Source organism: Terrapene carolina, unplaced genomic scaffold (assembly GCF_002925995.2).
Source record: "Terrapene carolina triunguis isolate 2854851 unplaced genomic scaffold, T_m_triunguis-2.0 Scaffold138, whole genome shotgun sequence".
Taxonomy (NCBI): Eukaryota; Metazoa; Chordata; order Testudines; family Emydidae; genus Terrapene; species Terrapene triunguis.
In genome coordinates this window covers 2,072,876-2,095,007 of record NW_020664489.1, presented here as the reverse complement: position 1 = coordinate 2,095,007, position 22,132 = coordinate 2,072,876, and the positions used below count along the sequence as shown (strand labels likewise).

General features: G+C 42.9%; 1 protein-coding gene across 2 annotated transcripts in view; it reads right to left on the bottom strand.

Moving 5' to 3' along the window:
* AASDHPPT (aminoadipate-semialdehyde dehydrogenase-phosphopantetheinyl transferase) overlaps positions 1–22,132 on the bottom strand; it is a 48,356-nt gene that overhangs the window by 14,146 nt on the left and 12,078 nt on the right. For both annotated transcript variants that reach the window (XM_024206592.2, XM_024206593.1), the window contains exons 3-4: positions 5,046–5,167; positions 4,289–4,450 (exon numbers count right to left, since the gene is read on the bottom strand). In XM_024206592.2, coding sequence (XP_024062360.1) covers positions 4,289–4,450; positions 5,046–5,167 — 284 coding nt within the window. The remainder of the gene's footprint in view (positions 1–4,288; positions 4,451–5,045; positions 5,168–22,132) is intronic.

The following is a 22,132-nucleotide window of genomic DNA, read 5'->3' as shown; positions in this document are numbered from 1 at the left end:
GGAAACTTAGAGGAGCGGGGAGCTAATGAGGGGCTGCCGGTCCACCCTGGTTCAAAGCCCCCTCCAGCTAGCTGCAAAGGGCTGCTCTTTCTGCAAGCAGTGGACAAAGCAGTCGGCTGCCAAACATTATAAGGGAGCATTGCACAACTTTAAACGAGTATGTTCCCTAACTGATCAGCAACTAACAATGAAACAACGCTAGGCCGGATGACTTTAAGTGAGGAGTTACTGTAAATTACTTAGGCTGACCTTTTTGTGCCCTAAATCTTGACCTCAAAATTCAGATGTCTTTCCCTGCTTCTTTCTTTATATAGAACAGCAGCCTTTAACTCAATTTTGATCAAAGCTCATGAATTCAGCGTATTTATTTTTATTTAAATGTTTTATGAGATTATAATAAGCAGTTTAGGCCTTAACATACTTTATGTTAACTCAGATTTTGTTTTAAACTGGTTTATTTAAAAAAAAATAATTAAACAACAAAATCAAAAATTTTCAAAAAACTTTTGCTTTTTATCCACCTTGAAAGCTGCAGAGAGGTCCAGGAGAATCAGAATGAATGTCTGCCCTTTATCCATCAACAGCAAGAAATCATCCATTTGTGCCACTAGTTCGATTTCCATTCCATGTCCTGAATCCAGCTTGTGTCAGGCTAGGATACTGGCTTCACTAAGGTGAACCTGAAGGCAGCTTTTTGCTATCTTCTCTGACATTGCTCAGAAATGGAAGGTTTGACACAAGGCAAGTTAGGTCCAATGTATCCAGGGTGGGTTTCTACTTGTAGGTCAGACTATTATGTATTTCAAGATGAAAGGGAAGATCCTTCTCTGCATGAGGCACGGGATATTTCAGTCAAGAAAGTTCTGTTTCTCTTGACTTTTTTTGTGAGTAGAAAAGAGATCTCCACTTATTCTTGACTTTATGCTCCCAAGTAGCTTTTTATGATAGGTATTACCAAAGAGAACACACAATTTAAATAAAATGAAAAAAATTAACAAGCTTTCTTTTTCTTCTGTATTTTTGATAAATTATACCTGATATAAAAATGGACTAAGGCTACGTCTTCACTACCCGCCGATCCGGCGGGTAGCAATCGGTTTATCGGGGATCGACTTACCGCGTCTCGTGAGGACGCGGTAAAATCGATTCCTGATCGCTCTGCCGTCGACTCCGGAAATCCACCTCGACAAGAGGCGGCAGCGGAGGCGGCGGCAGCGGTCGGCTTTCCCCCGTCCTCACCGCCAGGTAAGCCGACCTAAAATACGCAACTTCAGCTACGGTATTCACGTAGCTGAAGTTGCGTATCTTAGGTCGGAACCCCGCTGTAGTGTAGACCTAGCCTAAATAACACCCACACCATGAGAATAACCAGACTATAACAAGCCTTGCTTTCCCAGATATATCTCCTATAAGAGAAAATAAGCTAAGCTGTAATTTCCCTAACAAATATCTTTTCATTTGACAGAGGATGTTGATTCAGTTTAACAACACAATAGAGGCCACAAAGTAAGAAATCACACCAATATGCCATCTGCCAGGTGACTTTTACTTGAATGATTTGAACACCACACTAGATTTCTCACAAGTTCATACAACAAGCTATAAGTTAAAAGGTTATTTTAAGAGTTTGTATCGAGGACAACAAATAATTAGTAAATTCTACCATAGCCAAAAGAAAAAGTGAGACCTAGCCCTCTATCTATAAAGAAATGGGGCAAAGAAAGAAAGAAAGAAAGAAAGAAAGAAAGAAAGAAGCTGAGGAGAGAATGGGACAGGCTGGCAAAAACAAGATGTCATTTAGGAAGTATGAAAAATGCAAGAGGGAAGAAAAAAAACAATGGAAAAGCAGTGCTTAATTTTAGGCTGGAGATTGGTAGCTGAAACTAACTATTCCTTCAATCAGCATTAATTAAAATTCGATTAACTGGATTAATAGGACTGAAAAGACTAAAAGAAATAGAAAAATAAATCCCCCCCCGCCTATTTGAAAGGGTATACTGTTGGGGGTGAGTTAAGGGAAAAGGAAAGATTCCCCAGACAGACAAAACCTACTGGCAATAGTTACAAAATAACAGTTATATTGTGGTACAATAATGAAAAGCAAATAACTGCAGAACACTAGTTACATATTGTTAGATCTACTATGGAAGTAAATATACTACAAAATTGGTCACAATCTTTTCTAAGATTTTTCCTATTTATATAAAGCTCAGATTACTATGAATCCCTGACATAATGACCCTCTGGAAACCAGGACACTCTATACAGTAGGTACAGATTGGCAAAAGGAGAGTTTTTAAAAAGTGCAAGCCTAAATGTCATTAGAAATGCACAAAACAGTTGTCTGCATGTCAGGAATACAAAGAGGCCAGCTGGCATCCCATGAGGCTTAAAATTATACTGGTACATTCATTCTGGTTATATATAATTAATTTTAAAACAGGTGTATATCAGAAGTTGGCTGTTTACAGCAAACTCCACCCGCACACGTGATTTACAAAGCTGCAGGTAATGTCTTCAAAATGGAAACAGTTCAGGTGTTATAAGAAGTGAGATATGAACTCCTGGTCTCCCCCTCAGCATAGGGAGTTTTTCACGAGGCTAACAGGGTATTTGATGAAGAAGTCTGTCTCTCTTGCTCCAGGAGAGGGAGGGGAGCGGATCACCAAAAATAGTTGTTGTTTCTTTTTCTCTCTGTATCTATTCATTTTTCCTCCAATCACCACGAAAGATTCTATTAAGTGCTCAATGATTATATCTTTATGTTTTCAATCAGGTTTAAAACTCCAGTTCAAACTGAACTCTAACACAACCATAATGTACAGTCTGAGATTAGTTATAACTATTGTGATGAATTGAGGCTATATGTGTACAATTTAAGACTTCTGATTTGATATTGTGAAGTTGTATTATGAAAATCTACTGTGTCACGAGTGCCTACATACATGTGGGTCCAGCACAGCTGACAAATCCTGTAACGTGTATGAACCAGATACTATAGAAGGATCTTGGGACTTAGGGTATATCTGCCCTGCACGGGACTATTCTTTAATCTCACTCCTGCTATTATGGCAGCGGGTCCTGCGGGACCCCAGTCCAATTGCAGGGCTCTACACTAGTCCTGCACAGGGCTCTAGCTGGGAATATGCCTCCAATTCTGGGTAGACAGACTTGCACTAGCTCTGCTCTAGCTACTGGGCTAGAGATATCCGTGTGGACATAGCCGCATGGGTGGTGACTCGGGCTAGGACACCCGAGCTCAGACCCAGATGGTCAGGTAGGTTTGGACTTAGGCAGCTAGCTCGAGCTGCTGCCCTTGTTACAATATCCACATTGCTATTTTTAGCATGCTAACTCGGAGGCTATCTGCCTGTTTGGGATGCATGTCTCAGCTGCAGTGGAGCCATAATGCAAGTGACCCTGTTCAGGTGAAAACATCTGGGACAGTGGATGTGCTGCATCCTTAGAAAAATCAGTTTAGTTGATTCCTTTGAAAGGAGAGCAGAAGACAGGAGCAGTGGAAACTTACCAGGAGTAGAACAAAGGAGGCCAGGTGGCCAGAAAGGGTTTCAGATAAAGAAATGTACAGGAGCAGGGGTCAGAAAGAAGGGTGTGGAAGGAAAAAGCAAGGTCACTGAAGCTGGGAAGGGACTTCATGAAGGAGAGAGACCAGCTAGCACACAACAGCTTGCTTGAGCAGATGACACCCAGCCTGCCTGCCTTCCTAAACCCAGATGTTGCCCAAGGACTGACAAAGGAAGGGTGAGATAGAAAGTGAGGGATATTGCTATTTCAGATGTTTATTATTTTGTATGATCTGTACTCACATGTGCTCTAAATAAGTATAAAAGAGCATAAAGGTGTTAAACTCTGAACAAAGTGTGTCTCTGTACATTAACTACTTCACAACCGTTGCATTCCCTAGACAGAGTTAAATTGTGAACCAGAAGTGTCACACCTTTGGGATGGAAATCTGGGAAAGGGGTATCTTTAAGTAACTGGGGTAGTTTGGAGTAAGTGCTCATCCTGAAGCCTGGGATAGGTGGGCTGAGGAGCCCCATTTCCAAGAAGTGGTAGTAGACAGTCAGTGCCAAGAAAATATGCCAGAGGCCAAGAAAGGAATCAGTGCTGCAGTCTGCTGAGGTTCTAGGAGCATGAAACCACCACAGGGATCCAGAGCAGCAGAGGCATGGATTTCTCTAAGCAGTTATAATGGGTAGTTGCAAGGGAGCCTGCTCACTAGGATGTGATAGAATTATATTACAGAAATTGTTGGTAGATTTCTTACCTCAAAAGTCCACCCTTCTTCCTTGTCTCCATCCAACAACATTTTTGTCTCCTTGTAAACCTTCCCTACTTCCAGCTGCAATGGGGAGGCATTAAATTCAATCCTTTGCAGGTTAAAGCCTATTCCAATCCCAATGGCCTTTATAAAGCTTTCCTTTAGTGCCTAAAATACAGAATGACATATGTTTAATCCACATTTGTTGCTTTTAATGGCTAAAATTGTTACCTACAACACAACAATTACATGTAGCATATCACTCAATCTAGACTGAAAGGTCATCTCTGAGCAGAAACTGTGGGTCAAATAAGTTCTATTCTTAGATAAGTAAGTCTGAGATTACTTCAGATTTACATTGGTATAATTATTAAGAGCAGAATCCATCCACAGGCAGCTTACTCATCTGTAGGAACAGTACAAATCCATGGTGCTGTAATGCATATATAAATACAAAATGACCTACAATTCTGAAATAATCAAGGGCTAGATTGTGTCCCCTGCTGGATGAACCAGGAACCTCTCCACCGTACTTTCATGTATGCATAAGGCCAGCCACAGTTCTTCCTAAGAATTCCAGCTGCAGCACAGACCATCTTGCACACCTACAGATATCCTGAGGCACCAAAGATGTAATCTACCGATAATCGTATCTGTGTGTGCAGCTAATGAAGTTTTACATCATGACATTAAGTACTGCTTTGATAAAGTGTGTTCTCTGAGCGATTATACTTTGTGTTTTTAAAAAAGAAAAAGATATTACCCAGTGCCTATAAAACATATCTAGCTGAATCCATTCGTTATTCATGGACTTGATTACCCTCCACTCTGCCTCTGTAAACTGTCGTTTCATAATGCGAAAGAAATCCGGAACTGAACCACTACCTGTAAAATCAGAAATATTTACAACAAATATTTTAATACAAAAAATAGTTATAAGCAAATGAATTGCCTTATATTACTGCTCCAAGAAATAACTGTCACAGTACAACATATTATTCATTAGAAAAAATATTTATGAACTAAGCTGCTTTGAAAATCTCAAAACTAAACAAGACTGGAAATGCAGTTGTAGTCAATACAAAGAAATGTAAATATAGCCAACATATTAAAACTGTACAGATGTTGATGAAAGCCTACTATGACAAATTATACATTTTAAGGAAAGTAAAAGAGCAAAAAAAAGTCTTCCCTCAGCTAAAGTGCTAACTTTAAAAGATATACATTTGAGGAATAAAGCCATAAAAAAACCCCCACACCTTCAGCACAGTCTAAAGTGACAGCATCTAATCATTTTGTTGACCCAGTCATTAGTCACCTGTGAAAATAGTCAGCATAGGGCACACAGCTTTCTATATTTGATTGCTTAATGTAATATTAATAAATCAATATGCTATCTAGTATTTCTATCTACCTATCACTGGTCAGTTTCACGGTCATAGATTTTAAAAATTGTGAATTTCATTATTTCAGATATTTTAAATCTTAAATTTAATGGTGTTGTAATTGTAGGGGTCCTGATCCAAAAAGGAGCTGGGGGGTGGGGGGGTCGTGTCACAAGGTTATTGTAGAGGGTGGTTGCAGCCTTCAGAGCTGGGCTCTTGGTCAGCAGCCACCATTCTCTGGCTGTCTAGCTCTGAAGGCAGCAGCGCAGAATTAGGGGGGGGGGGAGCAATGTATGGTATTGCCACCCTTACTTCTGTGCTACCACTGGTGAGGTGCTGCCTTCAGAGCTGGGCACCCAGCCAACAGCTGCCACTGTCCAGCTGCCCAGCTCTAAAGGCAACGCAGAAGTAAGGGTGACAATACTTGATCCCCCTAAACCTTGTGACCCTCCTGCAACTCTTTTGGCTCAAGACCCCCAGTGTTAGAAATGCTGGTCTCCCCATGAAATCTGTATAGTATAGGGTAAAAGCACACAAAAGATCAGATTTCACGGTGGGGAGAGGGGGGACCAGATTTCACTGTCTGTAATGCGTTTTTCATAGTCGTGAATTTGGTAGGGCCCTAGTTATATTGGTTAACAGCACTTCAATGATATGTTGGAAGCAATGGAAATCACAGCATGGTTAGCTACACAGCCATGACAGGCAGGGCCGGCTTAAGGAAGTGTGGGGCCCAATTCGAACATTTTCAGCAGGGCCCCGGCAGGGATGACTAAAAAAAAAAAAAAAAAAAAAGTAAAAAAACCCCTTTCATTTCTTCCATGTATTATTTACTTTCCATAACTATATAAATAAAAACAAAATTATATATTACGTACAATTGCTGGCTGGAGGCAGGGCAGGGGCTGACTGGAGGTAGGGTCTGTCTGGAGGCAGGGCAAGGGGTGCGGGGCTGGCTGGAGACGGGCTGGCTGCAGACAGGGGCTGGCTGCAGGCAGGGCAGGGGGTGCAGGGCTGGAGGCAGGGCAGGGGGTGCAGCAGGGGCTGGTTGCGGGGCTGGCAGGAGACAGGGCAGGGGATGCGGGGCTGGTGCAGGCAGGGGGTGCAGCAGGGGCTGGCTGCGGGCAGGGAGGGGGTGCAGGGCTGGCTGGAGACGGGCTGGCTGTGGGCAGGGCACGGGGTGCAGCAGGGGCTGGCTGTGGGCAGGGGGTGCGGGGCTGTCTGGAGACAGGGGCTGGCTGTGGGCAGGGCAGGGGGTGCAGCAGGGGCTGTCTGCGGGCAGGGCAGGGGCTCCCCTGATTCTACTGCCCCGGCCCTTTAAAGAGCTGCCAGAGCCCTGGGGAAGCAGCGGGGTTCCCGCGGCTATTTAAAGGACCAGGGCGGCAGTGGCAGCTGGAGCCCCAGCCCTTTAAATAGCCCCTGGATTCCCCCGCTACCCCAGGGCTCTGGGGGCTATTTAAAGGGCCCGGGGCTCCCCTGCTTCTACCGCCCCGGCCCTTTAAAGAGCTGCCGGAGCCCTGGGGAAGCGGGTGGCTCCCGCAGCTATTTAAAGGACCGGGGCAGCAGAGGCAGCTGGAGCCCCAGCCCTTTAAATAGCCGCCGGAGCCACCCGCTACCCCAGGGCTCCAGAAGTGGGGCTCTGGTGGCAATTTAAAGGGCCTGGGGCTCTAGCCCCTGCTGGGAGCCCCAGGCCCTTTTAATTGTCCCCTGGGGAAGCCGGGCCGCCCCGGTATGGCGTACCGGTGGCGGCAAGGGTGCGAGTACCTCTTAGGCGCGGGGCCCGATTCAGGGGAATCGGCTGAATCGGCCCTGATGACAGGTATAATTAATCCGCATAACCAAGCAATCTGCCCATTAGGTCTTAGAGATAAGTAAATGGACATGGCAGAATGCAATCTATTTACTTTAGCAGGGATAATCCAAATCTACATACCTTCAATACGTAGAATTTTCTGTATTTTGACAGGTTGTTGTATATTTTTAAATACACGTTTTTATTTCAGCCTCATTTCTGGGGTTTTCTTTTGCCACTAATAAATACTATGGCATTGTCATAATGTCTTCACTAATATGTATTCAATTAATATGGCTAAAGTATACCTCACACTAAAACACACATTTAGGTTTTCTGACCTGTTATTTTGCTTTCCATTTTAGCAAGAACCAAATTATTAGTTGCAAAATGTCTTACATGGGAGTGATATTTTGGATGGAAGGTGATAATGGCAGCCCTAACCAGGTTCAAGCATAGATTATAGCTAAGCAGAATTGTTCTCTGACAGGTAACTAGATAGAAGTTGCAATAACCAACTGATAGAAAGATCCAGAACAACCCAAGGAGGCCAGATGTCCTGCTCTTACTGTGGGGGGCGAAGTGCTGTTAAAACTGGAGGCATGCCATACTAACAGAAAAATTAATGTGCTGGTGAAAAGCCTCATCAGGCAAAGGATCCACCTAGATCAGGTAATGTATTCTCAATTAAAATAAACAACAACAACAATAATATGGACTACCTCTTAAGGGAAAGACTGTCTTATGGACAGTTGCCCTGGATTTGAGGGGTGTGTATACCCCAGAATGTGATCAAGCTAATTGCAACCATATTGTGTGCATTCAGCCACTCTGAAGTAATGAAATAGAACACCACGTACTTAAGGGTTAATTTGGAGACAGGCTTTTAGAAGCAAGGTCAAAACTAGCTACAGTTTCTGCTAATCAGAATAGGAGGAGGGACAAACAAGTAAACAAGTGAGACTAAAAACCTTGGTGGTTGGAAAACCTTGAGTCTAGACATCTCTTATATTAAGTTTATGGAAAGTTAGAAAAGTGATGATATAGTAGGGGTGTTTTATAAAAGATTAGCTAATAGATTGTACTTGGGAGCAGTCCTCTGAAGTCATCTTGAGACGTTTTTCCTGACACCTTTTCTCCCCGGTGGGTGAGAAACTCGTCACTGCAAACCTGCTGTTAATTACTCAATACCGTTCCAGATGTTAGGTGAATATCTGGGATGCTCTAAACCTATTGCTTATGTTTGTGTGTGCTTAAATCTAATAAACTGCAGACTGAATTGTTGTGTTCCTGTTGATTTATTCCTTACAGCGCCTGGAGTGAAATAGTTAAGTTGCCCCTGTTGGGAGTTCTGAAAACCTCAGGTAAGGGAAAGACTGTACTATGGACCACCTTTCCCAACCCCTCACCTCCCCTTATCCTTTTCATGATCATGAAACTACAGTAATACCTGCTCCAGCGACTCCACAGTTTAAGAACTGTGAAGGACTGGGCTGCAGTCTCCCCCTGCAGCCCAGAAATTGCAGGGCTGGAAATTCAGCCCTATAGAGTTCATGAAATTGCTGGAGTTGCAGTCTCCTGCTCCCTCACAATCCGATTACTCAGAACATTACCCCTCAGCTCTCAGAGCTTCTTCCTCTCGTTCACCTCCGTCAGTCCAGAGCCACCACACCCATGCAATTTTCAGATTGTTGCCTGCCATTCCCTCTCTCCCATTCTCATAGTCCCTTCCCCATCCAGACCCCATGCACTCTGCCCCTCAGATTCCCTACTTCTCTTTGGTCCTAGTTTCCTTCATCTACCCAGTTTCACTCCCTGACATGCTTCCTAGGCCTCTCATCCTCAACAATCCTTTCCTTTCCACTGCAAAATCCTGTCACTCTCCTCTGCAAGCCCCAGATACCGCTTTCTTCCTCCTCTGATGCCTCCCCATCTTCATTTCCCTCTCTGCCTTGTAGTTGGCTAGCCATTCACAACTACTATAAAAGATACACACACAGCTCAGTGTGGCTCTTCTTACTCTTCCCATCCTGTGAGCAACATGACAGCTCCTCTGCTCAACCCCCACGTTTGCTAGGGGCAGAGGGCAGTGAAGAACCTCTGGAGAAGCCCCTCCCAGCCTAGACAGGTGAGAAGGGAGAGCCTCTCACTCCTAACACCAGCCCAGTGGTGGCCTCTCCCGCTACACTACCTAGGGCCAGGCTCCTTCATTCTCTCTTAATCACCATCACCCTGTTCCATGTCCCAATCAGTTTCTCCACACTTTCCTGCAGGGACTGGGCCAGAGGATGAGAGAATGCAGATGTTTTCCCTTTTAATGAAAAAATACACTTCCCCTCCTTAACATTACTTTGAGCACAAAAACACAACCATAATTTATGGAAACTTAAATTTCCAAAGCAAAAACACTGTTAGATTTAAATCTAAGGCCGTCGAATTATTTCCCATTTACAAAAACACCTGTGAAACAAAGTTATAATTACCAACCTGAATATGCAGAAGTTTGGAAAGTTGTCAATTAATACTTTAATTTGTAAACACACTATTAGAAAGAGAACCTTAACTTTGCCTGTCTAAACTTTAACATTATGTCAGTGTTGGCAACTCAAGAATATTTTTGTAAGTGAGGGGATTATGGCCAGGGTTGGAGTTAGTCTCAGTTAAATGCAAGAAGCTTCAGCTCTTCCTTGGGGGGAGCGGGGAGGGCAGGGAAGGGTCAGGAGGGCATCTTCCCCAACTAGCTGCCTGCCCCACTTCCCTGTCTCCTGAGATAGAGAAGCTGATCAGGCTGGGTTGCTGCAGGCAGAGCTCTCTCCCTCACCAACCTGCCACCTTTCTGACAGGAGGGGAGAGGGGAGCAGAAAGAAGCCAGCAGCTCAGTAAAAAGCAACAAAAAGTCCTATGGCACCTTATAGACTAACAGAAATATTGGAGCATAAGCTTTCGTGGGTGAATACCCACTTCGTCAGACGCATGTAGTGGATATTTCCAGAGGCAGGTATAAATATGCAGGCAAGAATCAGTCTAGAGATAACGAGGTTAGTTCAATCAGGGAGGATGAGGCCCTCTTCTAGCAGTTGAGGTGTGAACACCAAGCGAGGAGAAACTGCTTTTGTAGTTGGCTAGCCATTCACAACTACTATAAAAGATACACACACAGCTCAGTGTGGCTCGTCTTACTCTTCCCATCCTGTGAGCAACATGACAGCTCCTCTGCTTAACCCCGACCCTTGCTGCAACACCCAGCCTGGGAAGGGGCAGAGGGCAGTGAAGAACCTCTGGAGAAGCCCCTCCCAGCCTAGGCAGGTGAGAAGGGAGATCCTGCTGCAGATGAAGAATTCTCTCTCCTGCAACTGAATTTTCAGAAAGTTTATTACTTATAGCAAACCAGAAACTGCACATCTGCATAGTGCATTTCAAGCAGGTTTTATAGCTGCATATTATTTCTTACTTAGCAATAGAAGAACACAGATTCCTACAGGACTTACTTCTAAATAAGTATGATCAGCACAGAGGCCCTTTATTTGGTTAAACTTGCATTACTACACAAGCAGTGTTTATACCCTACTCTATACTTGATAAAGCTAGAAAAGTTCTGCCAGAAGCTCCATCTGCATGCATGCTACTCTGTCACATACATGTAATGTATACAGATGACCATACAGCAGCTCTGCAGATTTGTCCTAGAGAAGTGTTGCTCCTTTCAATCCAGGAGGTGGAGCTGGTTCTCACAAAAGGTGTTACGATCATCTGACCACAAGGCTGACCCCATATGACTCACAGATACACAGTCCTGACTGTTTGGAAACATTTTCATGACCGATGTCAAAATAAATTTAACTCCTACACTTGAAAAATTTGAGTTCTGTTCACACAGAATTTCATGTACTTTAGACATACTCAGCATTGTTGGAGAAAAAGACATACATGTTGAAGAAAGGGCAATTCTTGTTTTGATGAAAATAGTGGGGAGCTTGTGAGCAAAGAATACTATAGTACTTAGGATACCTTGTCATTAAAGGAAAATAAAAATAAAGCGAGGCAAACATACATTTTTAAGCATATACTACCATCTCAGATACTTGAGAAGTTACTAGACAAAGTGCCTTAAAAGTAAAAATCCTAAGAGGACCTTCTTTCGCAAATGGAGGATTACAGGCTCAGATGAAGAATTACAAAGAGCCATACAAAATTCAGCATCCACTAGGGACCATTTAATTAACAGGTAGTTTATTTTTAACTAAATGTAGCCTTATGTTGCCATGTTTTGGTTTTGGCAAAGCTTTGCTATGTTCTGCTTTTACGAGGCCCCAAACACGTTCCCTCTTGACATTCCAGTGTAAGAGGTCTTTGATTTGCCAAGATTTGAGGGTTTGAAACTTAGTTTGTGCATATGTAGTACATCTTCTCTTTTTATATTACAAAAGATTTCTGCTTTGCAAATTAAATTTGGCAGCGCTATGTGTATGTATGCATATGGCATTTTTGTACATAATAAAATACTGTAAAGATAGTAATGAATCCAGACTAAAAATAGAGGAATTCTCAAGGCAAAACCTACTATCTATGCAATGGAATCCCAGGACAGTAAGAGACTGCTATTTAACTTAAGAATCCTAGAATATCAGAGTTGGAAGGGACCTCAGGAGGTCATTTAGTCCAACCCCCTGCTCAAAGCAGGACCAATCCCCAACTAAATCATCCTAGCCAGGGCTTTGTCAAGACTGACTTAAAAAACCTCTAAGGAAGGAGATTCCACCACCTCTCTAGGTAACCCATTCCAGTGCTTCACCACCCTCCTAGTGAAAAAGTTTTTCCTAATATCAAACCTAAACCTCCCCCACTGCAACTTGAGACCATTACTCCTTGTTCTGTCATCTGGTACCACTGAGAACAGTCTAGATCCATCCTCTTTGGAACCCCGTTTCAGGTGGTTGAAAGCAACTATCAAATCCCCCCCCATTCTTCTCTTCTGCAGACTAAATAATCCCAGTTCCCTCAGCCTCTCCTCATAAGTCATGTGCTCCAACCCCCTAATCATTTGTTGCCCTCCGCTGGACTCTCTTCAATTTTTCCACATCCTTCTTGTAGTGTGGGGCCCAAAACTGGACACAGTACTCCAGATGAGGCCTCACCAACCCGAATAGAGCGGAATGATCACATCCCTCAATCTGCTGGCAATGCTCCTACTTATAATGCCGTTAGCCTTCTTGGCAACAAGGGAACACTGTTGACTGATATCCAGCTTCTTAGCCACTGTAACCCCTAGGTCCTTTTCTGCAGAACTGCTGCCTAGCCACTTGGTCCCTAGTCTGTAGCAGTGCATGGGATTCTTCCTTCCTAAGTGCAGGACTCTGCACTTGTCCTTGTTGAACCTCATCAGATCTCTTTTGGACCAATCCTCTAATTTGTCTAGGTCTCTCTGTATCCTATCCCTATCCTCCAGCGTATCTACCACTCCTCCCAGTTTAGTGTCATCTGCAAACTTGATGAGAGTGCAACCCACGCCATCCTCCAGATCATTAATGGATATTGAACAAAACCGGGCCCAGAACAGACCCTTGGGGCACTCCGCTTGATACTGGTTGCCAACTAGACATGGAGCCATTGATCACTACCTGTTGAGCCCAACTATCTAGCCACCTTTCTGTCCACCTTATAATCCATTCATCCAGCCCATACTTCTTTAACTTGCTGGCAAGAATACTGTGGGTGACCGTATCAAAAGCTTTGCTAAAGTCAAGGAATAATACGTCCACTGCTTTCCCCTTTGGAATCAATTATTTTATTTATACTGCAAAAATACAGTAGAAACACACTGGAGAATTTTTTTTATGTTTGTTGAAGAATAATTAGGCTGGCAAAGTGATGCTAAAGTTCTGCATCATCAAGGCTGCAATAGTACTCCTGCTGCTTACTTAACTCAAAGCAGTGCTGAAAAAGGATTCGCATAGATTTAAAGTGATAGTAACAAACTGAATGTCAAACATCCATGGGGAATTCTTAGTCCATTCCAAAGCACTACCATATACGACATGGTTTAAAGGATTAGTTGTGTGCATGTATACGTTAGGTATATTGCTTTTTGTGGGCCTGATTCTGCAACGCTTACTCAAGGTGAGTAGCTCCTACAGAATATATTATCCAGGGCCCATTTCTGCAAGACATACTCACACAAGTAGTCTCAGCTGCAGCAACTGGGAATACTCTACATGAGTTTCAGTTTGGGATGCTTTCTCAGGGTTCAGGGATGATTAAACAGCACTGAAGTTGTCAGGCTGAGATACTAGCTGAGGGTGTTACTGATGCCTTCAATTAGAAAAACATAATTGCATCTCTAATGGTCACTAACCCTTCTCTACAGATACTCATGTATTTTTAGTTGCTCATGAATCATAGGATCAGAAATTAGAGACAGAAAAGACCTTTATGGTCATCTTGTCTATCTCAGGGACAAAACAGTTTTCTTTCCTACAATATATAATATTTATTTCAGAGATATTATTTTTGTTTGCAAATAATACAATTAGAGCTAAACTGACAAGCATCTGGAAGCTGCACAATATTTATCTGATTGGTCAGGCATTTAGTGAGCTTGTGGGATCAACACTACAGCAGGATATAAATTTAATTTTTGTAATTTTAATCACAGGCAAGGAAGGTAAGGCATGTTTTTTATGAGACTTGAAAAATGACAGTCTGAAGAGAAACAGGAAGTTTGCTCCAGAGGGCAAGAGATGAAAAGGAGAAGGTTCTTACTAACTGTGTCCAGACTGTGTGAACAGATAGAGAAAAGTCCAGTTCAGCTGGGCAGAAGCAGTGGAAAAGAATGCATAGTAAGAGGTTTGACAGACTGACAATATCTGTAGTGCCCTGAACAAACTTCATAGAATTAAGATAAGCTTTACTGAGTTAAGTGAAACCTTACTGAATTAGGGGTTAATACCTTTGGAGTACAATGCATTTAAAATGCAACTGTGCATGTGTTGTTGCTGCACTGTATGTTTCTTCTGTAGTAGGGAAGGGGATCCTAATGACCTTCCTCTGTTATCAGCCCTCCAAGTCACTCCCTGGGGAGAAATGAATATTCTAGTTCAAACTGAATTATCTGAAAACCAACAGACAAAGAAAATACTTTTGGATGAAAGTCCAGAGTTTAGCCTGACAGAACTCCTGGTCCACCGAATGCCCCAGTCCTTAAGGACAGACTTGGCCTAGTGAGGCCTCATAACAGTTTGTGCTTGTTTTGAGCTCAAGCTCTGATGGAACTTGGAACTACAAAGAAACCCCTAAGGTGGTGTGATGCCTGGTAAGCTTATTAGCACGTGTGTAGCGTTCTTTTATTATTTTTCATATGTTTTCTCTAATGCTTTTAACTAAGAATAAAGTAGGCTTGCATGGGAAGTGCTGCATGGTATCTTATATCTGCAGCAATCATTCTGCTGCTTACCAGTCTCTGAAGAGAAAGCAATCAAGTCTGTTTAGGCAGACTCTTTGCTGGGAAATACACAGTGAAGGCAGGGAACAGTTCAGCCTGGAGATACCCCTGTCAGAAAAGAGAGAGATGTGTGGCTCCCCGCAAGAGAGGCAACCACTGGGGGCAGAGCCGTCCCGTCCATAGAACGGACCAGGGCAACCAGCCCCAGACCGCACTTTGGGGGGTGCCATGCCTCAGGGGAGCGCAGGGCAGCCCAGGGGAACAGCGGCGGGCCTGGCACCAGCAGCGGGGGGCCTGGCGCTGGCAGCAGGGGTCAGGCCCGCACTCACCAGCCTGGGCATTTATTTATTTTTCTTGCCCGCAGCCCCCCAGGAGGCTCAGTCACTGCGGCAGCAGCAGCGAGCGACTCAGGCCCAGACTGCTCCAACAGCTCCTGGCGTCGCCTGCCGCTACAGGGTCCTAGTGCCCCACAACCACTAGTGACAGGGCAGGCTGACCCAGGCTGACACTAACCCTGCCCTTCCACCTCGGATGGACTCTCCCCTTTCCAGCAGGACCCTCCACCAACACAGGGGGGCCCCCTCGCCCCTAGCACAGGTGAGTGCTAGCCAGTAGTCTCCATCACCCATTGCCTACCACTGGTGTCCCCCCAGTACCCCACACCTCCCCCTTCCACTGCCCTTTCTCCCCTCTCCCAGCACTGGGTGGGGTCTTCCAATGCCAGCTCCAGGCCAAGGCCAGCCCTTATCATCCCCCTGCCTCAGGGTCCTCCTTGCCTTTCAGCTCTCCAGCCTTGGGGTCCCCCGCTCCCTGCAGTACCAGGACCTGGGGTCCCACAACTCTCCTCTCTCCACCACCCACCAGGACTGGGGTCCTCCATCCATCTGCTTTTCTGCCTCCGCTCACCATTGTGGCCCCCAGAGAAAACAGATCTTAGAACCCTCCTCCATGCTGGAGGGTCCTGGGGTACCCCAGCACCAGGGCACACATAGGCCCTCCAAGAACCACCCAGTTCCCAAGACATGGACTCAGTGTTGTGAGTGTGTAATTACATTTTTAAAAAATCCATTGAGGATAGTGAGACCATATGCACCTGGGAAGTGAGTTTGCTGCAAGGAAGTCCAGGAAGGTGGATTTCAGAATGTAAGCAGTGCGACACTGATCGTGATTGGTGAGGTTTTTTATAAATTATATGAACTTCGTTTTACTCTATCCTCTCTTTGCTCATTTAGCTAAATGTTAAAGTTCACTTGTCATCCAAAATATAAATCTTTGTTAGGTGCCTGGATTTTGTATTTAAAGGGAAAGACAGGTTTAAGTGATTTTCTTTTTTGGTTAGTCCAGCTTCAGACTTTATATAGAAATACCACTTTTTCAGCTAAGGATATGGATAATTTTATTCTCTCAGCACCACTAAAATTAAGTGATTTATCCAACCTCACACAAGAAGTCTATAGCAGAGCTAGTAATTGAACTCAGAACTACAGAATCATGTTTGCTATCCTTGTTTACCACTCAGAAACCATAAGCATAATAACCCTGTTGTATGTATAGGAATGCAGAACTGAAAATTAAAGGTAAGGAAAATTAAACTGTTTACATGAAACAGATAAAATTACAAGAAATATATGCAAGCAAAAATAAAGGGAAAGAGTTAAAGGAGAGTGTTAAAATTTTATAAGGAAAAATAAACTTAAAAATAATCTAAGCCGAGGCGCAAAGAAGATATTTCTCAATAAGTATGAAAGGCAAAATGGCTAGGCAGAACCAACGAGGCCACTAAAGAATGTGAGTTGCTGACAGACAAGGATATTAGTGGAAGTCTGAAATAATTCTTTGTTTTGGTATTCACAGAAGCTGAAGTTTTATCCTTGAGACTGATATATTTTCATTGGGGATAAGGTTTGAAGTGAAATGTTAAAACTGAAATAAATAGAAAAGCTGACAGCAAACCAGACTCTGAAGAGTTATATCACAGAATTCTCCAGGCGATAGCAAAGTGAACAAGATGACTTTTGACAGATTTTTATGGTAGTTGGCCAAAGAAAATGGAAGAACAGTATTAGATCACTAGACGATCACTAACATAGTTCTATTTTAAGACAGGATTAAATATGAATCTTGTAACTAAAGTCCTTAATTTCAGTTAATGCAGAGATTTGGAAACTTTCACAGCAAGCCGAGTTATGGATCTATTAACTATGGACTATAATTTAGGGCATGGCTACACTTGCAGATGTCGAGCGCTGGGAGTTAAACCAGCCTTCAGAGACCACAGCAGGGAAAATGCTGCCGAGTGTTTACGCTCTCAGCTGGAAGCGCACTGGCGTGGCCACATTAGCAGCTCTTGCAACACCACAAAGAGCAGTGCATTGTGGTAGCTATCCCAGCATTCAAGTGGCTGCAACGTGCTTTTCAAATGCGGGGGGCGGGGTGGAGTGTGACAGGGAATGTGTTGTGTGTAAGTGGGGGGAGAGTGAGTGGGTTTTTGGGGGGCTGAGTGTGTGTCAGCATGCTGTCTTGTAAGTTCAGTCCCTCCCCCCATCTCTCTCTCACACGCTCATAGCAAGCAACATTCCACACTAATGGCTTGCTTTGTCCCAGAGCAGATAAGCATACCCGCTGTCAGAAACGGAGCTTTGAAAGGGGATATCCGCATTCTTACAGCCGATTCCAAAACAATGACAAGAGTGGCCACTTGATTTAAGGAGATTATGGGACGTTTCTGGAGGCCGATCGAAGCGCAGTAATGCAACACCTCGTTCACACTGACGCTGGGGCGTTTCAGCCAAGGCGCAACAAGCGTTATGCTTCTCGTGGAGGTGGATTACCAGGAGCACTCCGGCTGTAGAGTCCAGGCACTCTAAGTGCTTTGCTAGTGTGGACGGGTCGGGAGTTAGAGCGCATTAAAGCAGCCCCAGGTGCCCTAACTTGCAAGTGTAGCCATGCCCTAAGTCAGCAGAGATTCATGAAGAAAAAATGCTTAAAGGAATTTATTTCCCTGCTGCCATTACTAGTTTTACATTCTCTCTTTCCATTCATTGTTTGAAATGTTTCTTGGAAAAGACTGAAAGTTAAAGGTCTTCCTAACTTACTTTAACTTTTACCATCCAGAAAATATGAGGCTAGAGTGAAAGTTAAGGAACTTAAGGGGAGGAGAGAGGGATTTTATTTGATCAGACTATTTAAACCTGCTTTGTGTTTAAATCTGTTTGTGTTAACATCTCTAACTTCAATGACAGATTAATGACAGAGTGGGCACCCTAAAAATATGCTTTGGAGAAAATCAAAAGTTCCTGCAATACAGCCAGGAAAAAGTGATCTACTAGATATGTCTAAGTTTTAAAAAAATAAGCAGAGAAGAGAACCCTCTTCTCCACTTCACTCCAAACTTTCAGTCTCTCTTTAAAGATCATAACGTTAAAAGTACAAGCCTAATATTATTTTCTTTACTAATCACCCATAAGATAATATTTTCTGCTACTTTAGAGTCATCAATCCAGACTGAAGGAAAATGCACAGTGCATTAAACAAACTACCTGGGACTTAGGACAATGATAATACATCTGAGGGTCTATATAATGCACGGTTTTAACAACTTCAGAGATAACATGGCTCAAACCCTACCTGTCCCTATTTAATCTTTTAGGTATGCAGTGTAAATAGTCTTCAATCAAATGATGACAGAAAGATATTGCTATATACCTGAACATTCAAAACTGGACAAAAATGAAATTATTTCCCACCATCCACTTCACAGCTAATCAGTTGCTTAAATTGTAGTTCCAGATTCAGATTAATGAACCAGAGGTTAAAAGTTCTGTATCTCATTATCAGCTTTCTCAACCATCCAGTCCCTGAAAAGAAACATCTTAAAGAGTATTCCTTGGCAGAATACGGCTTGTATAATCTTTGCTCAGACTTCTTGGAAATTATCAGCTAAGACTGAGAAAGTTGGTAACAAAGTCTGTTATATTTAGGCCAGAAGAGTGGATTTTTCTAGCAGGTAATGAAAGAAATGTTAATTTCATCTGATAATTGTGTAATAAGGAAATAAAGTGTCCCTGCCTGAATCACTGAGGTTTTGTAAAATTCAAGCTTCCTAAAAGCATATTGAAAACCAAGAACATACATTAGATTTTTGAGAAGGCTATTTTCCCATAGTGAGACTTTACTTTCACTGGGAAGTCAATTAATAACATTTCCCCCGAATAAGGAAATCTTATACCATGCATATTAAATGAACTGCCACATGAAATCGCAAGCCCAATTGCAAGGATTTTTAATGAATCCATAAATTCAGGGCCGTACTCTGTGGGAGGAGAACTGCAAATATAGTACCCATATTTAAGAAACAGGAAAAAAGTGATCCAGCAACTACAGGCCCATTAGTTTGACCTCAATTGAATGCAAGGTCTTACTTTTTTTTTTTTTTTTTTATTAAAGAGTAGTTTAGGGACAAAGGCAAACAATAATTGGGATAATAAACTACAACATGGTTTTACATAAGGTAGATTGTGCCAGACCAACCTGACCTCTTTTTTTGAGAGCTGATTTTCTAGACAAAGGAAATGCAGAAGATCTAATCTACCTGGATTTCAGTAATAATTTTACATGGGAAATTAGTTAAATTGGAGAAGATGGCAATTAATACAAGAATTGAAAGGCAGGTAAGGAACTAGTTAAAAAAGGAGACAACAGGTCATGTTGAAAGGTGAACTGTCAGGCCAGATGGACGTTACTAGTGAAGTTCCCCGGGGATCGGTCTTGGTACCAAATGTATTTAACATTTTCATTAATGACCTTGATACAAAAAGGGGGTGTGCATTAATAAAATTTGTGGACGACACAAGTTGATAGGTATTGCCAAAGCAGAGGAGAACCAGAATATCAAACAAGAAGATCTGGATGACCTTGAAAACTGAAGTAATAGAAATGGGATGAAATTTAATAAAGCAAAATCTTGGATTTAGGGATTAAATTGGGGATTTATCAATTGAAGGCAACAAAGGAAGCGAAAGACTTGGGAGTACTGGTTGATCAGAGGATGACTATGAGGCATGAACATGATGCGGCTGTGAAAAAGACCAACGCTATCCTAGGATGAATCCAGTGAGATATATCCAGTAGAGATAGGGAAGTGTTATTAGCTTTATACTAATGATATATACACTGGTGAGACCTCATCTGGAATACTGTGTGCAATTCTAGTCTCCAATAATTTAAGAAAGATGAATTCAAACTGGAGCAGGTGCAGAGAAGGGCTACTAGAATGATCAGAGGAGTAGAGAACCTACCTTACGAGAGGATACTTAGGCTAAACAAGCCAAGCTCCTTAACAAAACAAAGGCTAAGGGGAGATATGATTGCTTTCTATAAATACATCAGAGGGATAACTGCCTGGTGCTTATTTAAGTTAAAGGCCAATGCCAGCACACACACACACACACAAAAACGGTTATAAAATGGCTATGAATAAGTTTAGGCTTGAAATTAGACAAAGATTTCTTACTATCAGAGGAGTGAAGTTTTGGAACAGCCTTCCAAGGGGAGTATTTGGGGAGAGGGGGGAAATCTAGCTTGTTTTAAGACTGAGCTGGATACATTCATGGAGGGATGGTATGATGCAATTGCCTTTAATGGCATAAGGTCCATCCATGACTACTATTAGCAAATATCTCTAATGGCTAAAGATAGGACATCAGATGAAGAAGGCTCGTAGTTACTACAGAGAATTTTTTCCCAGGTGTCTGGCTGGTGAGTCTCATCCATATGCTGATGGTCAAATTGATTGCCATATTTGGGGTTGGGAAGGAATTTCCCCCCCCAGACCACATTGGCAGAGACCTTGGATTTTTTGTTGCTGTTGTTGCTTTCCTTTGCAATGTGGGGCATTGGTCACTTGCTGGTTTGAACTAGAGTAAGTGGTACATTCTCTCTAACTTGAAGTCCTTAAATCATGATTTGAGGTCTCTCGTAACTCAGCCAGAGGCTATGAGCCTATTACAGGAGTGGGCAAGGGAGGGCGAGGTTCTGTGCCTGCGACGTGCAGTAGGTCATACTAGATGATCAAGATCGTCCCTTCTGGCCTTAAAGTCTATGAGTCTATGAATAAATTAGCATCTTCCACAGCATGATTAGAGCAATCATCTCATATTTTTCAAGATAGCAAGAGCTCTGATTGTTGTTCAACACTTGTAGTAAATATAATGGTGTTCAGCTGATTTTATTTAAAGGAGCAAACATGGTGGTAGTTGCAGGGGGTGACTGCAGATGTCAGAAGTGTCATACATACTCAGAACTTCTTGCTGGATGACAGGTTTTTGGAAGCATTACTTACCTTAGATGAGCAAGACCTTCCATTTGTCTGTCTGTCTCTCTTTTTGCGTGTTTGTGGGGGGAGATAAGATACTAGGACAGAGGCATCCATCACTTATGACCAGATATTGCTGATGAACTGTAGTCTTACACTACAATATTTCTGCTAAGCTACCAGGTTCTCTCGAACATTTTATTCATTTGATGAAATTCTGTACTACTAAGTCCTGCTACACATGCAAAAACCCTGAAAGATAAACCACTTTGGTAAATTACCATCCAGAAATAAAAACCTTAATAAAAACCTCTGGCCTTTAAATCTATGTACTATACTCACAAGAGAGACATGTTAACAGTTATCAGAACCATTGTCATCCAACACCAAGATACTCCTATGAGATAAAGATCTACCAAACTCATTCCCGTCCAAATCTGGCTACAGTGATTCATGCTTCTGTAACATCTATTTGACTACCGCAGATATTTTAAGAATGAAGTTCCATACCATGAGAAAGCTCAAGGTGGTTCAGAACACATCAGCTTGCCTGCTCAGCAACACATCATGTCAATTAGTCACTTGTTCTCCATTGTACAGAGCCCAGGTAAAGGTTCCTGTCCTGATTCTCTAAGCCCAGCATGGGACAAGTCCTAATTACTTGAGAGAGAGACTGACTAGGACCATGGTCTTCCACTGCAGCTATGTTTGACTGCAACAATGAAACTGTTCCGGGGGTCCTTGTGACTGCAGGAGTAAGAATTTTCATAGGAGCCTGTCCAAGAATATGTAACTCACTGCCAGATGAAAAAATAATGAACACTATTCCCCATGTATCGGAGGGGCAGCCGTGTTAGTCTGAATCTGTAAAAAGCAACAGAGGGTCCTGTGGCACCTTTAAGACTAACAGAAGTATTGGGAG